The sequence below is a fragment of the Mustela erminea genome, chromosome 10 (genome assembly GCF_009829155.1).
Source record: "Mustela erminea isolate mMusErm1 chromosome 10, mMusErm1.Pri, whole genome shotgun sequence".
NCBI classification, from domain to species: Eukaryota; Metazoa; Chordata; class Mammalia; order Carnivora; family Mustelidae; genus Mustela; species Mustela erminea.
The window spans coordinates 30067548-30081228 of record NC_045623.1 but is presented as its reverse complement, the minus strand read 5'-3'; the positions used below and the strand labels follow the sequence as shown (position 1 = coordinate 30081228).

Sequence of the window (13681 nt, the reverse complement as noted above, 5' to 3'; positions counted from 1 at the left end):
TTGAACCCAGGCAGTCTGATTCTAGAAATTGAATTCTTATCCATCTAAGCAGTTGGTATATATTAAGTACCTTTTGGGTACCTAGTACTACATGAAACATAAGCTACATGGAAAAAATCATCCTACAAGAAATGAGACCTTTATGTCACCAAGCAAATGTCAAGTCAAACAAAAGACAAGAGGTATTCTTTACTACCGATGTACCCAGCAAAAACACTGTGAGAACCACTGAACTCCGTTCTGCAAGAGTAAAAGAATGGCGCTCTTTTCTCCCATCCACACCCTCTCCCAGAGCCCTGCTTATGTTATAACTGTAGTAGGTGGTTGGTGGTGACATGGCCAGGGATGGGGACACATGGAGTAGAGAATGCTTGGAAGAGTGAATGGCTAACCTTATGTGGAAGCAGAAGTGACATGTGAGAGCTGAGTCTCAAAGAACGAATGAATGGAAGCTCAACAGATGGGGAAGGAAAAGTCATTTCAGGATTTTCTGCCTTATGTTTCTTCTTTGGGGGGAAACAGTCTCCCCCACTTCACAGTAATCCTGCTCTGTCCCAGAGATTCAGATTAAGCTAACTTGGCTTTCCTTACTTCATGGTGAACGTATGACCCACACTTCCCTATCATAGTACATGACCCCCCACAGAGACTCAGAGATAGGTAGAGTCAGGCCAATCAGAAAACTGTCCAGGAGTATAGCTTATGCTATGGGAAAGCCACTCCTTTCTGCAGATTTTCTGGGGGTAGAGCTGACTACTGAGGGCTATGAACAGCTGATACACCACCAAATGGAGAGGGCCTGGCTGAGATCGAAGCCTGGCAGAAGCAAGCACAACCATGAGATAGAAGGGCACAAGGGTCATGCACAATGGTGGCATTTAGTCCTTAGATCCCCTGAATTTCCAGGTTAGATCAATCAATAAACTCTCTTTTTTGTTTAAGCAAAAAAGCTCTAATCACTGGCAGCATTTGCAAAGAGCGAAATCATGAGCAGTTAGGGTGTGTGTGCCTGAGGGTGGCAAAAGGGCCAGTGGAGCAGAGCAGCAGATGTGTGGGTGAGCGCTGGCTGGGCGGGTGGGCTGCAGTGGCTGTGGAAGGCACTTGTGGTCCCTGGGGACTGGCTCGGTGAGATTTTTAGCATGAGAGTGATGACTGCATATACTCTGCCGTGTTTGAAATGTAGGTGTGGTGGTAGTGTGGAGAAATGTCTGAGCCAACAGATCCTGGACCCTGGAACCCAAGGAGGAAGTCACTGGAACAGGTTGACAGACAACAATGCTTCCAGAACTCAGAGAGCCTTAAAAGTAAGAGATGGAGATGAGACATGTTTAGGAGAGAGACAAACCTCAGTGTAATACTATGATTTATAATAAGACATATGTATTTGTCTTTTTCTGTTTCTGGTGGTGCTCCTAAAACACTTTAAATTTCCTAAGCGATGAACAGCCTTAAGGTGTGCTTTATTATGTTGATGAGGTGACTTTTGGACCTCACCTAAGGATGAGGACTGGTTGCTAGAGGAGCCAACTGTGTGATTATAGGATTGGAGGGGAGAGGTGGGAAGTGGACTGGAAGCTGAGTTCAGTTACTAATGGCCATGATTTACTCAACCATGCCTAAGTAATGAAGTCTTCATGAAAACTCAAAGGCATGCGGTTTGGAGAACTTCCGGTTTGTGAACACGTGGAGATCTGGGAAGAGTGGTATTCCCAGAGAGGACACAGAAGCTCCACACCCTTTTCTCATCCCTTACCCTACGTATCTCTCCCATTTGGCTGTTCCTGAGTTATATCATTTCATAATAAACCAGTGATCTAATGAGTAAAATGTTTGAGTCTTGTGAGCCACTCTAGCAAGTTAATTGAATCCAAGAAGGGGTCCTGGGAACCTGCCTGCTAAATTTGTGAGCAGAAGTAGGGGGTGGGTGCCAGTGTCATGGGACTGAGCCCTTAACCTAGGGGCTCTGAAGCAATCTCCAGGTAGCATCAGCATTGAGTTGAACTGCAGGACACACATCTGTTGTTGAAAAATCTCTCGATGGTATGGGAAAAACCATCATGTTTTGGAACTGGAATATAACTGTCCTCATTGACCAGACATGAAAGAGGCAGTAGGGGGGTCAGAAGGGCAGGCTCCGAATTCAGGCACACCCAGATCTGGATGTATTCTGCTACACAGAACAGCTATGGAATGGGATCTTATTTAACCTCTTTAAGCCTCAGCTTCTGCATCTGTTAAAATAAGAAAGATAACAGCGCACACTTCATGGAGCTCTTGCAAGGATGAAATGAGCTACTGTGTACGAAAGCAGAGCCCAGAGCTTGGCACAAAGAAATCCTCAATAAATAATGCTGCTGTGTGGAAGGGGAGGAAGAAAGATAACTAAGGATGACCCCACAGTCTTTGACTTGATAATTTGGAATAAGGGCTGAGGACAGAGATCAGGGTAGGAAATGCTATAGGAAGACAGGTTCTATGAGAAGGAGAACACAAATCTATTTTGAGCTACACAGAGCATGCTACGCCTGTAAAAGCTGGAGGTGAGAGTTTCCAGCAAGGAGTGGGACCTGAGAACTTGCGGTTTCTGGCCACTGATGATGGAATCTATGGCAGACAAGAGAGGATGGAGGACAGACACAACTACTTCACAGGCTACAAGGGAGGGGGGCCAGCCCAGGAGGAGTCAGGGAGCCATGGAGAGCGGGTCTGCAGAGATGTGGAAAGGATCTGTTTTACATGTGGATGAGCTATGAGGGAACAGGATCCACCTTGTTTGGGAGCTGTGAGAATTCTTGGTTCATTAGCAGAGGAAAAGGAGATGCCTCACCTCTAGGTATCTGCTAGCCAGACGCAGGGTGTGATCCGTGATGTTAAATACATCTTTCCAGTTGAGGTTGGCCACATCATTGGCCTGGTTCTCTCGAGGACCCCTATCCAGGAAGTTCAGCACGGCTTCTACAGTGATACCTTCCTCACCAAGCTGATTATTCAAAAAGGCTTTCACTGTTGGGTTCTCCAGAGTGTCCTTGGGAGGAAGCAAGACAGTTGTAGTATTTAGAAATACCACAGGATCTCTGGTCTTGTTTTCACGCCATTTCCAACTTTTAATGAAAAGGGATAGACGTTAATCCTCCCTAAAAAGTGAGTGGGTTTTATACCATGATAAGGCATGCCTATCCATATCCCATTTCCCCTGAATACACAGTTCTCTCTAGAAGGAAAATGTAAATGTTGGGGCTGGGGAAGAAGGACAGGGAAAATGGTAATATAGGAAACTTCCTTCCTTTCTTTCTTTCTTTCTTTCTTTCTTTCTTTCTTTCTTTCTTTCTTTTTTAATGTTTTTTTGTTTTTCTCTTTTAATTATCTCTGCTATATAGGACTCTAATCTCCTGGTTTTGCAAAGCTGGAAATGACAGCAGACAGACATACTCAACTACTTTTGCAGTTACAGAGCTGGCCACCTGAGGAGATGTCCCTTTGAATCTGAGGCCCTCAAGTGAACTGAAAAGAGCAAGAAACTGCAGGAAGCCATTGATCAGTTTTTACATTTCCCCCAGAATTCAAAGAACATTTCCCACCCAAAGTCAGCATCTCCACTTGGTGCCTCCAGAACTAGCGCTTTAGGCCCCTGCTTATCAAACCCTTTACCGAGAAAAGGAAATTTATGGAACTTTCTTGGCTCTTCTCCTCCCCTCCCCCATCCGTACTCTGATCATGGTCATCTGTGTGCTCTTGTCAAAGAAGTACCAGATCTGGGGGCCTACTTCTTCCCAGGCTTTGACCAACTTCCTAAGGCGCTCCAGCTCTTCAAAAGTTGAGTTGGCCTAAAACCAGACAGAGACATATAGAGACAAGAACAGGGAGGAAAAATGTGAGAGAGCAGTTTTGATTGTGCCTTCCCTGCTCCTGTCACAAACCCTCAGTGTTTGGGAAAGTCTTTTCAAGGAGTGTCTTTACTTTCTAGTCTACTGATATTTCCCAGAACAATCTGCTGTTTCCTAACTTCCATACTGCCAGAATCTAGTTTCTTAATATCTCAGAGACACATATAATACTGATGATGTCATTGTCCCAGAGCCTCATTTAAACTAGATTTGGACACCCTGTAAGGAAATGCTCTTTCTCCCTTCATGCCTTTGTCTCTTACGGATAGCCAAGTTTCAGAGAACTGTGAGCCCTTCCATTAGGGATAAAATTCAGGTGCTGGGGAAGAAAACCTCATCTTAGGTTTTGTAGAGAAGGGAGGGCCCAGGCAGGGACAAGGGCACAAAGCATTCCAAGGATGAATGTGGATGGGGGAGGAACCCAAGACTCCAGTAAGCACAACACAAACACACGGCTTGCTACCAGGAGCCTATGAGCCGTGAGCAGGAGCAGGCGCGAGTGCATGCGCTAGCACGCTCTCTCTCTCCCACTCTCATTCTTCCGGGAGGTCCAGGGTAAAAAGGACAAGACCAGCTGGGACCTTACATTCTTCAGTATTCTGCGTGCTGCCGGAGAATCTGGAGTAAAGAGGATTTTTCCCATCAACAAAGGCTTTGCTGCCCTCCAGGCTATTTTGGTGAGAGGGTTTGACTCCAGACTCTGGATCAATGCATTACAAAAGGTCGCTGCCAGGAGAGAAGGGACAGATTTTGTAGAAACTCCCCTGTTGCTCAGAGCTAAACATAGTCATTAGTGTGTTTAAATCACATGTCTCATTCAACTCTATGCTGGAGGATTTGACAAATAACCTGAATTAACAGGCTGTACCCCACCAATAACAAGCTCATCATTAGTAAGTAACAAAATGCCACAGTGCATCTCAATAAGGGCCTCATCAGAGAAACAAAGAACAGGGCTCGCCCTGTGGTTTATTCTGCTTTAGAAGGAGGCTAAGAAGCCTGCCTGGGATTACTGCAAGGAGCGGATGCCATTCTCACATGAAAGGGACAAGAGGCCAAATAAGGCCTCCCCTTGGAATCTCAGCTTCAGCCTCGATAATTTCCCTTCACATAGCTGCTTAATTTCTTTGTCATGTGGGCTATCTGAGGGTCCAACTACTTTTGGTGTGTGCCTTGCTGCCTCTTTTTGATTTTTAACTCAAAGTTCACCTAGTTGTATTTCTTTCCCACCCCACCTTCCTTTACCCCACAGAAGCCTCCCCTCCCCAAATAATAAAAGGTAGGAAAGATGGTTTGTCAAGGACTTACCATTTGGAACGTAACTCAGTAGAGCACACAGAGATTTTCACTGCACTGTTTGTAAAAACAGCCCACAGCCATGTTTACTCGCCAGGGTCCTGAGCTTTGCTTGCAACTCTGGGTTGTCTCCTCATTTATCTTTCTTCCCTTCCTCTAGAACTTAACCCTAGTTCAATCATATCAGTGAGAAATGTCCCCTCTGTTCCCTTTCCAAGTGGGTCTCAGTTCTTTCCATGGCTCATATCCAGAATTCTTTATGAGCCCTGCCCCTTTCCCACAGGGGGAAATGGACTTTCTGGAAGCGGAATCCTCTCTGCTCAAGGCCCCTCAACAAGACCAATTTAACCCCAGGACTGGGTTTCCCTGGAAGTGTTAAACCATCAGCTTCACTCACATCAGATGCCGTTTATATATATGACCCAGAAAACTTACTTGTTCTTTTGTCATAAGAATAGATAGGATCCTTCCTTGTGGAGTCAATCCCTAGGAAGGCCTTATAGTTATTGTCTTCATACCAGTTGAAGGAGAACACTCGAGAGCCTCCTCCCTCTGGGTAGCCACATAAGAGATCAGACAGGACGCTCATCAGCTGTGTGAAGGTCTCTGGACCACCAGTCTGCATGAGAGGCCTGGCCACCCACAGCAAGTCTTGAACACTTGGTCGATGGATGAACTAGAGCAAAGCAAAGACTTCAGGTTATTTTAAGGCAGCTAGAATCATCATCACTCTGATGCCAGAGCTCCAAAGTATGGGGAGACCTCCACATATGCATTTGACTTCCACATTTTAAAAGAAAACACGCATATTCTCAGTAGTTCTTAATCCAGCTGTGAAATAATCTATTGCCATCTATTCAGGGCCTAAAATGAGCCTAGAATGAGCCTTAAATAAAATCAAAGAGTAAATCCCAACATATTTTAATATCTTCCTTCTAGTCGCCTTTATCTGAATTCCTTGGGAATGTGTCCTTGGACAAATGTAGGGAGTATTTCTTTATAAGCCAGTTCTTGGGTTCTGTTATCCCATCAAGATGGGAATACTGGCGAAAAAATGGGAAACAAAATGATGGAGGAATGGCTCTGCCCTAGAAAAGCAAGATCACAGCAAATTTCTTTGGCCAAGTCATTTAGAATTTAGTTTCTTATATTTAGAGAATTATCTTTTTATTAGCTTAATTTTACCAAATGTGAGTTCTTCCATTTCCTTGAAATGTGTGGTTTGTGGTTCTTCTGTGTGTGTGAGTGTGTGTTAAAATCCAAGCAAATACAGGACAGATGAAGTCTCCATTCTTGGAAGAACACTTTATTTTTTAATTTTAGTTTTTTAAAAAATATTTTATTTATTTATTGGAGAGAGAGAAACAGAGATAGCAAGAGAGTAGCAGCACCAGGGAGGAGGGGGAGAAGCAGGCCCCCCAAGGTAGGGTTTGATCCCAGGACCCTGGGATCTTGATCTGAGCCAAAAGCAGGTGCTTAACCAACTGAGCCACCCAGGCATCCTTGGAAGAACCCTTTAAATTCTGCACCAGACTAAGAAGAGGCTGGTAGTCTTCTCTCCATATGAGTACCCATGGCCCTTGCTGGACTCATCCTTTGAAGGCAGATCTGTAATGCTGAGAACTAAGCTGAGGACTGCCAGAGTCACCAGGGTCTCAGCGCCCACATGTCATCTGGCTTTCCTTTAGGGGAATATGCAAAATAAAAACAGTGCCGCTTTTATTCCTCAAACACACTTACTAGTAATTTTCAAAGGCACTTGGGAATTTAAAAAAGCATTAGGGTTCAGTCAGGTGAGACTGAAAACAGTTCCCCTACTTCAATAAGTGATGTTTACCTGTCATCCCTTTCTTTGTCCACATGCCAACACTTGCCCTCTGAAACTCTTGGGTGCTGTGTAGGATCCACACTGTGAGTCATGTCTATAATCACAGTCTAGGCTTCAATAATAAACTTGGAATCTCAAATTGCTTCGACAACAGTAGGTCTTATGACAGTCTTGTAAGGGGTTATTATCATTATTATGTTGTTCATTTAAGCAAAGCACTTGGAGATGAAGGGGCTTTTCTGGGGTCAAATGGTCTAGTATCAGTTAATATAAACGGAGCCATCTGCTACAACCTAGTTCACAAATGCTTACACTTGCTATCTAGCCAGGCAAGAAACATTTTGGAACTCCCACATAGACGGAGGAGTGTTGATATGCTTTGGGGACTTTTTTCACATTCTCCATCATTTTCAACCCTATTATACTGATAAGAATTTCTTAAATGCTCATGAAGAAAAGAATGTTAAACGGAGACTCCCACTAGAGCAGGTGGCCATCAGTACAATGGGCCCTTCTCTAACTTCCCTGCACAGCAGCACTTACACTCTGCCCAGGCTGATCTTAGTTTTATGAACACAGATTCCACAACACAATTTTCAAGATTGGCTAAGCCCAAATCAGCTGAGGATATTGGAGGGGAGAATGTTTGGGGAAAATTATGCTTCCCGCCTTTTGTCTCCCTTTCATAGTACACATCACTTAAAGATAATTGTTTCTTTCACATTCCTCTGCCCCATTTGAGTGTATGTTTCACTAGGGAAGTGGCCATAGCGGCCTCTTCATCATTACGCACCCAGCACCTCTCATCTACGAGTGGAGAATCAATTTCTATACAGGTAAAGGCTTGTGCAACCAGATGGTAATTGAAACATGCACATCCTTCACAAAACAACACAAAAATGTCGGGATTTGTGTGTGTGTGTGTGTGTGTGTGTGTGATGGGATGAGTCAATATATTTAAGACATTTTTAAATGATGCCTGTAAGCACCTTGTAAGTGAATGCTATTGCTCTTAGCAGTATAGATTTAGGTGGATTGTAAGAGAATAATAGGATGGACCACTTCAATACTGGAAAGACCTCGATTCAGTATAAGTCCACTGATACTCTGCCACACAAGACATGGTGGCATTTCTTCCTAGGCATGAAATCAGAAGGATGGTTCCTTTCCTTTTGCCTCCAACTCAGGAGCACAGATAATTTAGGATATGAACAGGTGCTTTGAAACTGCTAGACAGAAAGTTCAAATGTATTCCTCCTTGAACAGGTCTGAGGTACAATTAAATTGTTTGACATAGTAAGTGTGGTAAAATGGTGGAAAGATATTATCATTAGGTATTACATTATCATTAATATCATTTGGCCACTTACCTCTTGAATTCTTGGTGACATATCAGAAAATATTCTTCCCCAGGACCTCAGATTGATACCTTGAGAACTGCTGTCTAAGAGTGTAGGAAGCTGTAATTGATAGGGGAAAAATATAAAATGTATGTGTGTGTATACACATACATGTATTAAGTTATACATATACACATGGGTGCTATCTGATCTCCTGTATGCTTGAAAAAACATTACCTCCTTTTTTTTTTTTTTTTTTTTGATCACAGGACCTCTTCTGCTAGATTGCTTTCAAAAACACTGTTTTATCTAGTTGAGAAAATTAAAGGCTCTTATTCCAAGTCTGATTCCAGGCTCAGCTCCCTGCTGAGCTAGTCAATCACAAATAATTTCACAGTGGTATCAAATATGCCAAAGTGACTCTGATTGCTGCTTTAGCAACACCAAACATGCCTCCTGAAGGAAGGAAACCAATGCAGCTGCCGGACTGTAAAGGAAGGCCTTGTGCTGTGTGATGAGGTGCCCATCTTGGCCCCTTGGGCTCCGCAGACACACTCAGGCTTCCTCACCGTTCACATCTTTGCTCCGTTGAGGCTTTTTCAGGTAGATTGTGGCTCTTCCTCTGTTCAACACTACTTTCTTATATGGAAGATTTGGCTAGTTATATCATCTTTCTTTTGAAGCTGCTGCTGGCAGCTTTGAAGAGAGGTTTCTTGCAGATTATCCATAGACAGCAGTGGTCTGCTGACCCCAGGCCCTTGAGACAGTACAGAACTATTCAAGCACGTCCCACCTACACAGGGAACGTGGAAGCCCACAAGTCTGCTGGTTGCAAACCTGAGCCCAGTGTGAACAACTTGTTTTCTGGAAACCAAGTTCAAGTCCTTAATGAATGACTTCGTTCTTGATAGTTTCAAAACTGATTGACTCACTGATCCTCTGTCTTTTAGGGCTGAATGCTAAGCTTTAAGATAGTGGTTTTCAAACTCAAGTGTGCATCTTGAGTATGTCTGCAAGGGCTCTGCATTTTTCACAAGATCGATGTGTAATTCTGACTCAAGGATTGTGGACCACAAGCCACAAGCCTCAGCTTTCTATTTGCCAGGGTGGTTCTCCTTGGTGATGGGTGGGCTTACCAGGTTGCAGCCCAGCTGAGAAGTAGGTGGAGTTAGGTTTTGAACAGTCCAGCCTCCCATTTCTAGTGGTGGTCCTGCCCTCCCTTCTCCCTGCTGTAGGGGCGGGGGCCCTCGCAGTCTCTCTGGCCCTGATACTGAAGAATGAATACGGGAACACTTCATGGAACGTCAGCATTTCTGGTTCATTTCCTAACTGTTAAATGAAAGGCTTTGTTATGAGGGCCACAAAGCAGATGGAAGAATATTTTGCCAGAGGAAGTAGCAGCAAAACCACCCTTGCAACTACACCATTGAGAAGCATCTTCTCTACTTAACTTTCACACTGGCCCTAGACATTGGTCTTGCCAGGACTTCTTTTCAAACTCCTTGGAAATAGTTTCAGGGAAAGCTGGGCAAAGCACTTTAATTCCTGCTTTAATTCCATGAGAGGGTGGGGCTGAGAACGCAGGTAGAGAGAAAGCCAGCAGGTAGAAATGTGTGCCAGTGGCAAGTTATCACCAACTCCTGTGATTCACCTCCTGACTACTCTAATAAGATCTCGTAGAGATGAAAGGAGATCTAAGAGATACAGCAATGAAATGCCATGTGTGGACTTTATTTTGATCTGAACAAATCAGCTGTAACAATCAGAGGAAAGTGAACATGACTGGGTATTAGATAATATTAAGAAATTATTGTTAATTTTGTTGGGTGTGATGGCAGAATTGTGGTTTTGTTAAAACACGCAAGTTTTACATAAGAAAGTATTTAAGGGTGAAAGAATATATTGTCTGTGATTTGCTTTAAAGGATTTTAGGGAGGGCCGCCTGGGTGGCTCAGTGGGTTAGAGCCTCTGCCTTCGGCTCGGGTCATGATCCCAGGGTCCTGCGATCGGGCCCCACGTCGGGCTCTCTGCTCGGTGGGGAGCCTGTTTCCTCCTCTCTCTCTCTCTGCCTCCCTCTCTGCTTACTTGTGATTTCCATCAAATAAATAAATAAATAAAATCTTAAAAAAAAAAAGATTTTAGGGGAAAAAAATGAGGGGCATATTAAACAATAATGGACAAATGTTGAAAACAGCTGACTGTGTGGTGGATCCATGGGAGTTCATTACATTATTGTCTCTTTTATACTTACATCTGTAATAGAGAAACTTAAAAATAAAAAAGAGGCTTTTTGCATGCAAGAATAAATAGCTGAATGAATGAATACTAGATAAATACTCTCTCCTCTCTTTTTTCTCTTCCTCACTAGGACTGCTTTTGCTCATGCTCTCCTTGCCTCTCTCCCAGAACATTTTCATCAGAATCCCATTCTTGCTGGCCCCTTGTCTCTAGATTTCTCCGTTCCAATGCACTCCCCACACTGTAGCCTGAGTTACCTAACAGACCAATCTAACCATGTCATCTCTCCTGCTCAAAGATCTTACATGGCTCCCTACTGCCTCCAGAAGAGAAGGTCAGTACCAGCACTGGACATACATGGTTTCACCTCTAACCTTTTCTCTTGCTTCTCTTCCATCAGGCTGGACTTCCTTCTACATTTCCTAATATGTATGTCTATCTAATTTTGTTAATGGTGATAATGCCTGACTAAAAAATGACATTTCTCTGCCTCCGTTGTACATGGGATGGTAACATGACAAAATCCTGACTAATAAGATATCAGAAGAAGTCACACACTGGGGATTTTGGGGAAGGCCTATTAAAGGAGGACCCTCTACCTGCCGGGAGCATTGATGTGCTGGAGGAGGTAGAACAGACATCTCAGGATCACCAGATACCAACCACGTGCTAGGGACGGGTGATGGAAAAGAAGAGGAGCCTGGGTTCTTGAGAAAATCTGTGGAGCCTCCACACCACTCCTGAATGACCCATCACAGGACTTGGCTTTGGGAGGAATAGGAAAGCCACTCTTTTTCAGCATTCTGTTGTAGCCAATTATAGTTTCTAAATGACATAACATTTGACAAATATGTACAGACTGTCCGCTGTGTGCCAGTGGCTGGGGGGCATAGCAATGATGAAAACAAAGTTCTCCCTTTATGAAGTTTACCTTCAAGAGTCTCACCGATGTATCTTCAGCTTTCCCTTCACTGTTATCACATATATGTATGTGCTCAAGATTCTCCCATGTGAAAAAAAAGAATTACTTCTGATGCCTTATTCCCTGCAGCTGCAGTCTAGCTGCCTTCCTCCACCCTTTATTCCCACACTTCTTGGAAGAGCAGTCCATGCGCAGGGACTTCAGTTTCTCACCAGCATCCCTGTCTTCCACACTCACAGCTCAATGGAGACACTTTAGCATTCTAGTGAAATTCCCAGTTTCCTCCTAGTTTTTAAGTCTCATGGATACGTTTGGTGCTTGTCTTTTCAGATCTCTCTGCTCTCAACACTTTTGATTATGTCCTTCCCACCCCTTGATGTCAGTGACACTGCTCTTGTCTGGTTTGCTCTGATCCTTCTCGGCTTTTCGCATGAGCTCTTCTGCCTCCACCTTCTCCTTCAGCGCTGAGGTTCCTGACAGGCTCCGTGGCCTTGCTCCTCTCACTCTGCATGCTCTCCCTGGATAGTCTCAATCCCTTTATCACTTAATCTGCTACCTTTTTGGTGACTTCTAAATCTACCTCTAACCCCCTGTGTCAGCTGGACCTTTGCCTGGTCCAACTCACCCTAAACTGATCATGTCACCTTTCCCAAACCAGTTTCTGTCCTGTGCACACTTCTCCCGCTGTGGCATCACCTTCTCCCCTGTCACCAAAGCTAAAAGTCTGAAAGTCATCACTGATTCTTCCCCATCCCTATCCCCTTGGCACAATCCCCAGCCTGGAGACCTAGGAACTGGTCCTGGATCTGGGTGTGGGGCAGGATGAGCCTCCTTTCCGCAAAAAGGGGAGCCAAGGGGTATCTGAAAAACTGGAGGAAGCTGGAATCAGGACTGGAGTCCCAAGAGTTGTGCAGAGAAAAAAATCACCAGGTCCTACATAATGGGAAGGGACCTAAGAGGCGTTAGAAACTCAGAGCATGGAAAATAAAGACATGTCACATTCATGTGTCCAGAGAGATTGGACGTCAGTTAGTCACTGGCTCCAATTGCTTTTAATTACTTCCCTTTCTTTGTGAGTTTGTTGTCTGTTTTCCTCACATGGCGTTGAGCTGGAAATGATCCGTGACTGTGTTCTGACTAAGTGGGCATCTTCTCTCCAGCTCCTTTACCTCCATAGCCTGTAGGCACATGCTGGTCTTAAAACTCTGCCCTGCATCAGATTCAACACACTGAAAAGCACCCGTGTCTCTGTCATATCTATAAATACTTATATCTACATATCAATATAGATAGGTTTCTGTGTATTTTTAAGGGCTTCTAATTTTGCTTTTGAAATTATTTGGCTTTGAGTAACTCATTTAATGAATGATCTGATTTCTCCGCAATCACTGTAAACACTTAGGAATGTTTGCAAAGTGGGAAAACCTGAACGATAAACTGGTTTTTTGAATTTCAAATTTTATGAACACTAAATTTAACAATAAAGTTGAACAATATTACCTTCCTAAAACATTCAATGCAATGTTTATTGATTTCAGTTTTAAAGATTTTCTTTGTATTTCAGAGCCATAATTTTTAAAATTTTCAGGTCTCAAACATTCTTGTAGGCCTCTGCAAAGCTACTACACCCATTACTTTAGAGCCAAATAAATAAAACCGCCAACTCACCCCATTCCACTTCATCATCATCACCACCCCCAGAGTCCAGAGTCAACTCATCCGAAACTACCTCAGCTTCTCCAGAAAGCCTTCCTTCCCTCACTCCATGCTCTTCTTGCCTTCCTTCCCCATGAGTTAGGTGCTCCTCCTAGCCCCTACTAGAATTCTCAGTGCATCCACTTATCACTTTTGTATTGGTTTGCTATGACTTTCTGTCTTTCCACTCAATAAGCATAAAGATAGGTTTTATTTCATTTTATGTCTTCAGGGCATGGTACAAAGTAGATGCTCAGTAAGTATGTTATATTAATTAATGAGTAACTTAACTAAAATCTTGTAGGAAAAAGACAGAGCCTATTGAGGTTTTAGGTCCCATGAGGTATGTCTCTACAGCCATGTGCTTGGTACCGTAGTTGCGATTCTTTTCCTGGCTTTTTCTGGTGGAGATAGTAAGTGATGAGGGTCTTGGATTCACATCTCTTTTACCACTTACATCTCAGAACAGTGCCTGGCC

The 13681-nt window shown here is 43.7% G+C and overlaps 1 protein-coding gene across 1 annotated transcript in view; it reads right to left on the bottom strand.

Annotated features, from left to right (window-relative positions):
* The window catches only part of ABCA4 (ATP binding cassette subfamily A member 4), a 124396-nt gene that overhangs the window by 82534 nt on the left and 28181 nt on the right, over nt 1–13681 (bottom strand). The window contains exons 7-11 of the mRNA XM_032302587.1: nt 8379–8468; nt 5616–5856; nt 4471–4610; nt 3708–3824; nt 2828–3025 (exon numbers count right to left, since the gene is read on the bottom strand). Of these exons, the coding sequence (XP_032158478.1) occupies nt 2828–3025; nt 3708–3824; nt 4471–4610; nt 5616–5856; nt 8379–8468 (786 nt within the window). The remainder of the gene's footprint in view (nt 1–2827; nt 3026–3707; nt 3825–4470; nt 4611–5615; nt 5857–8378; nt 8469–13681) is intronic.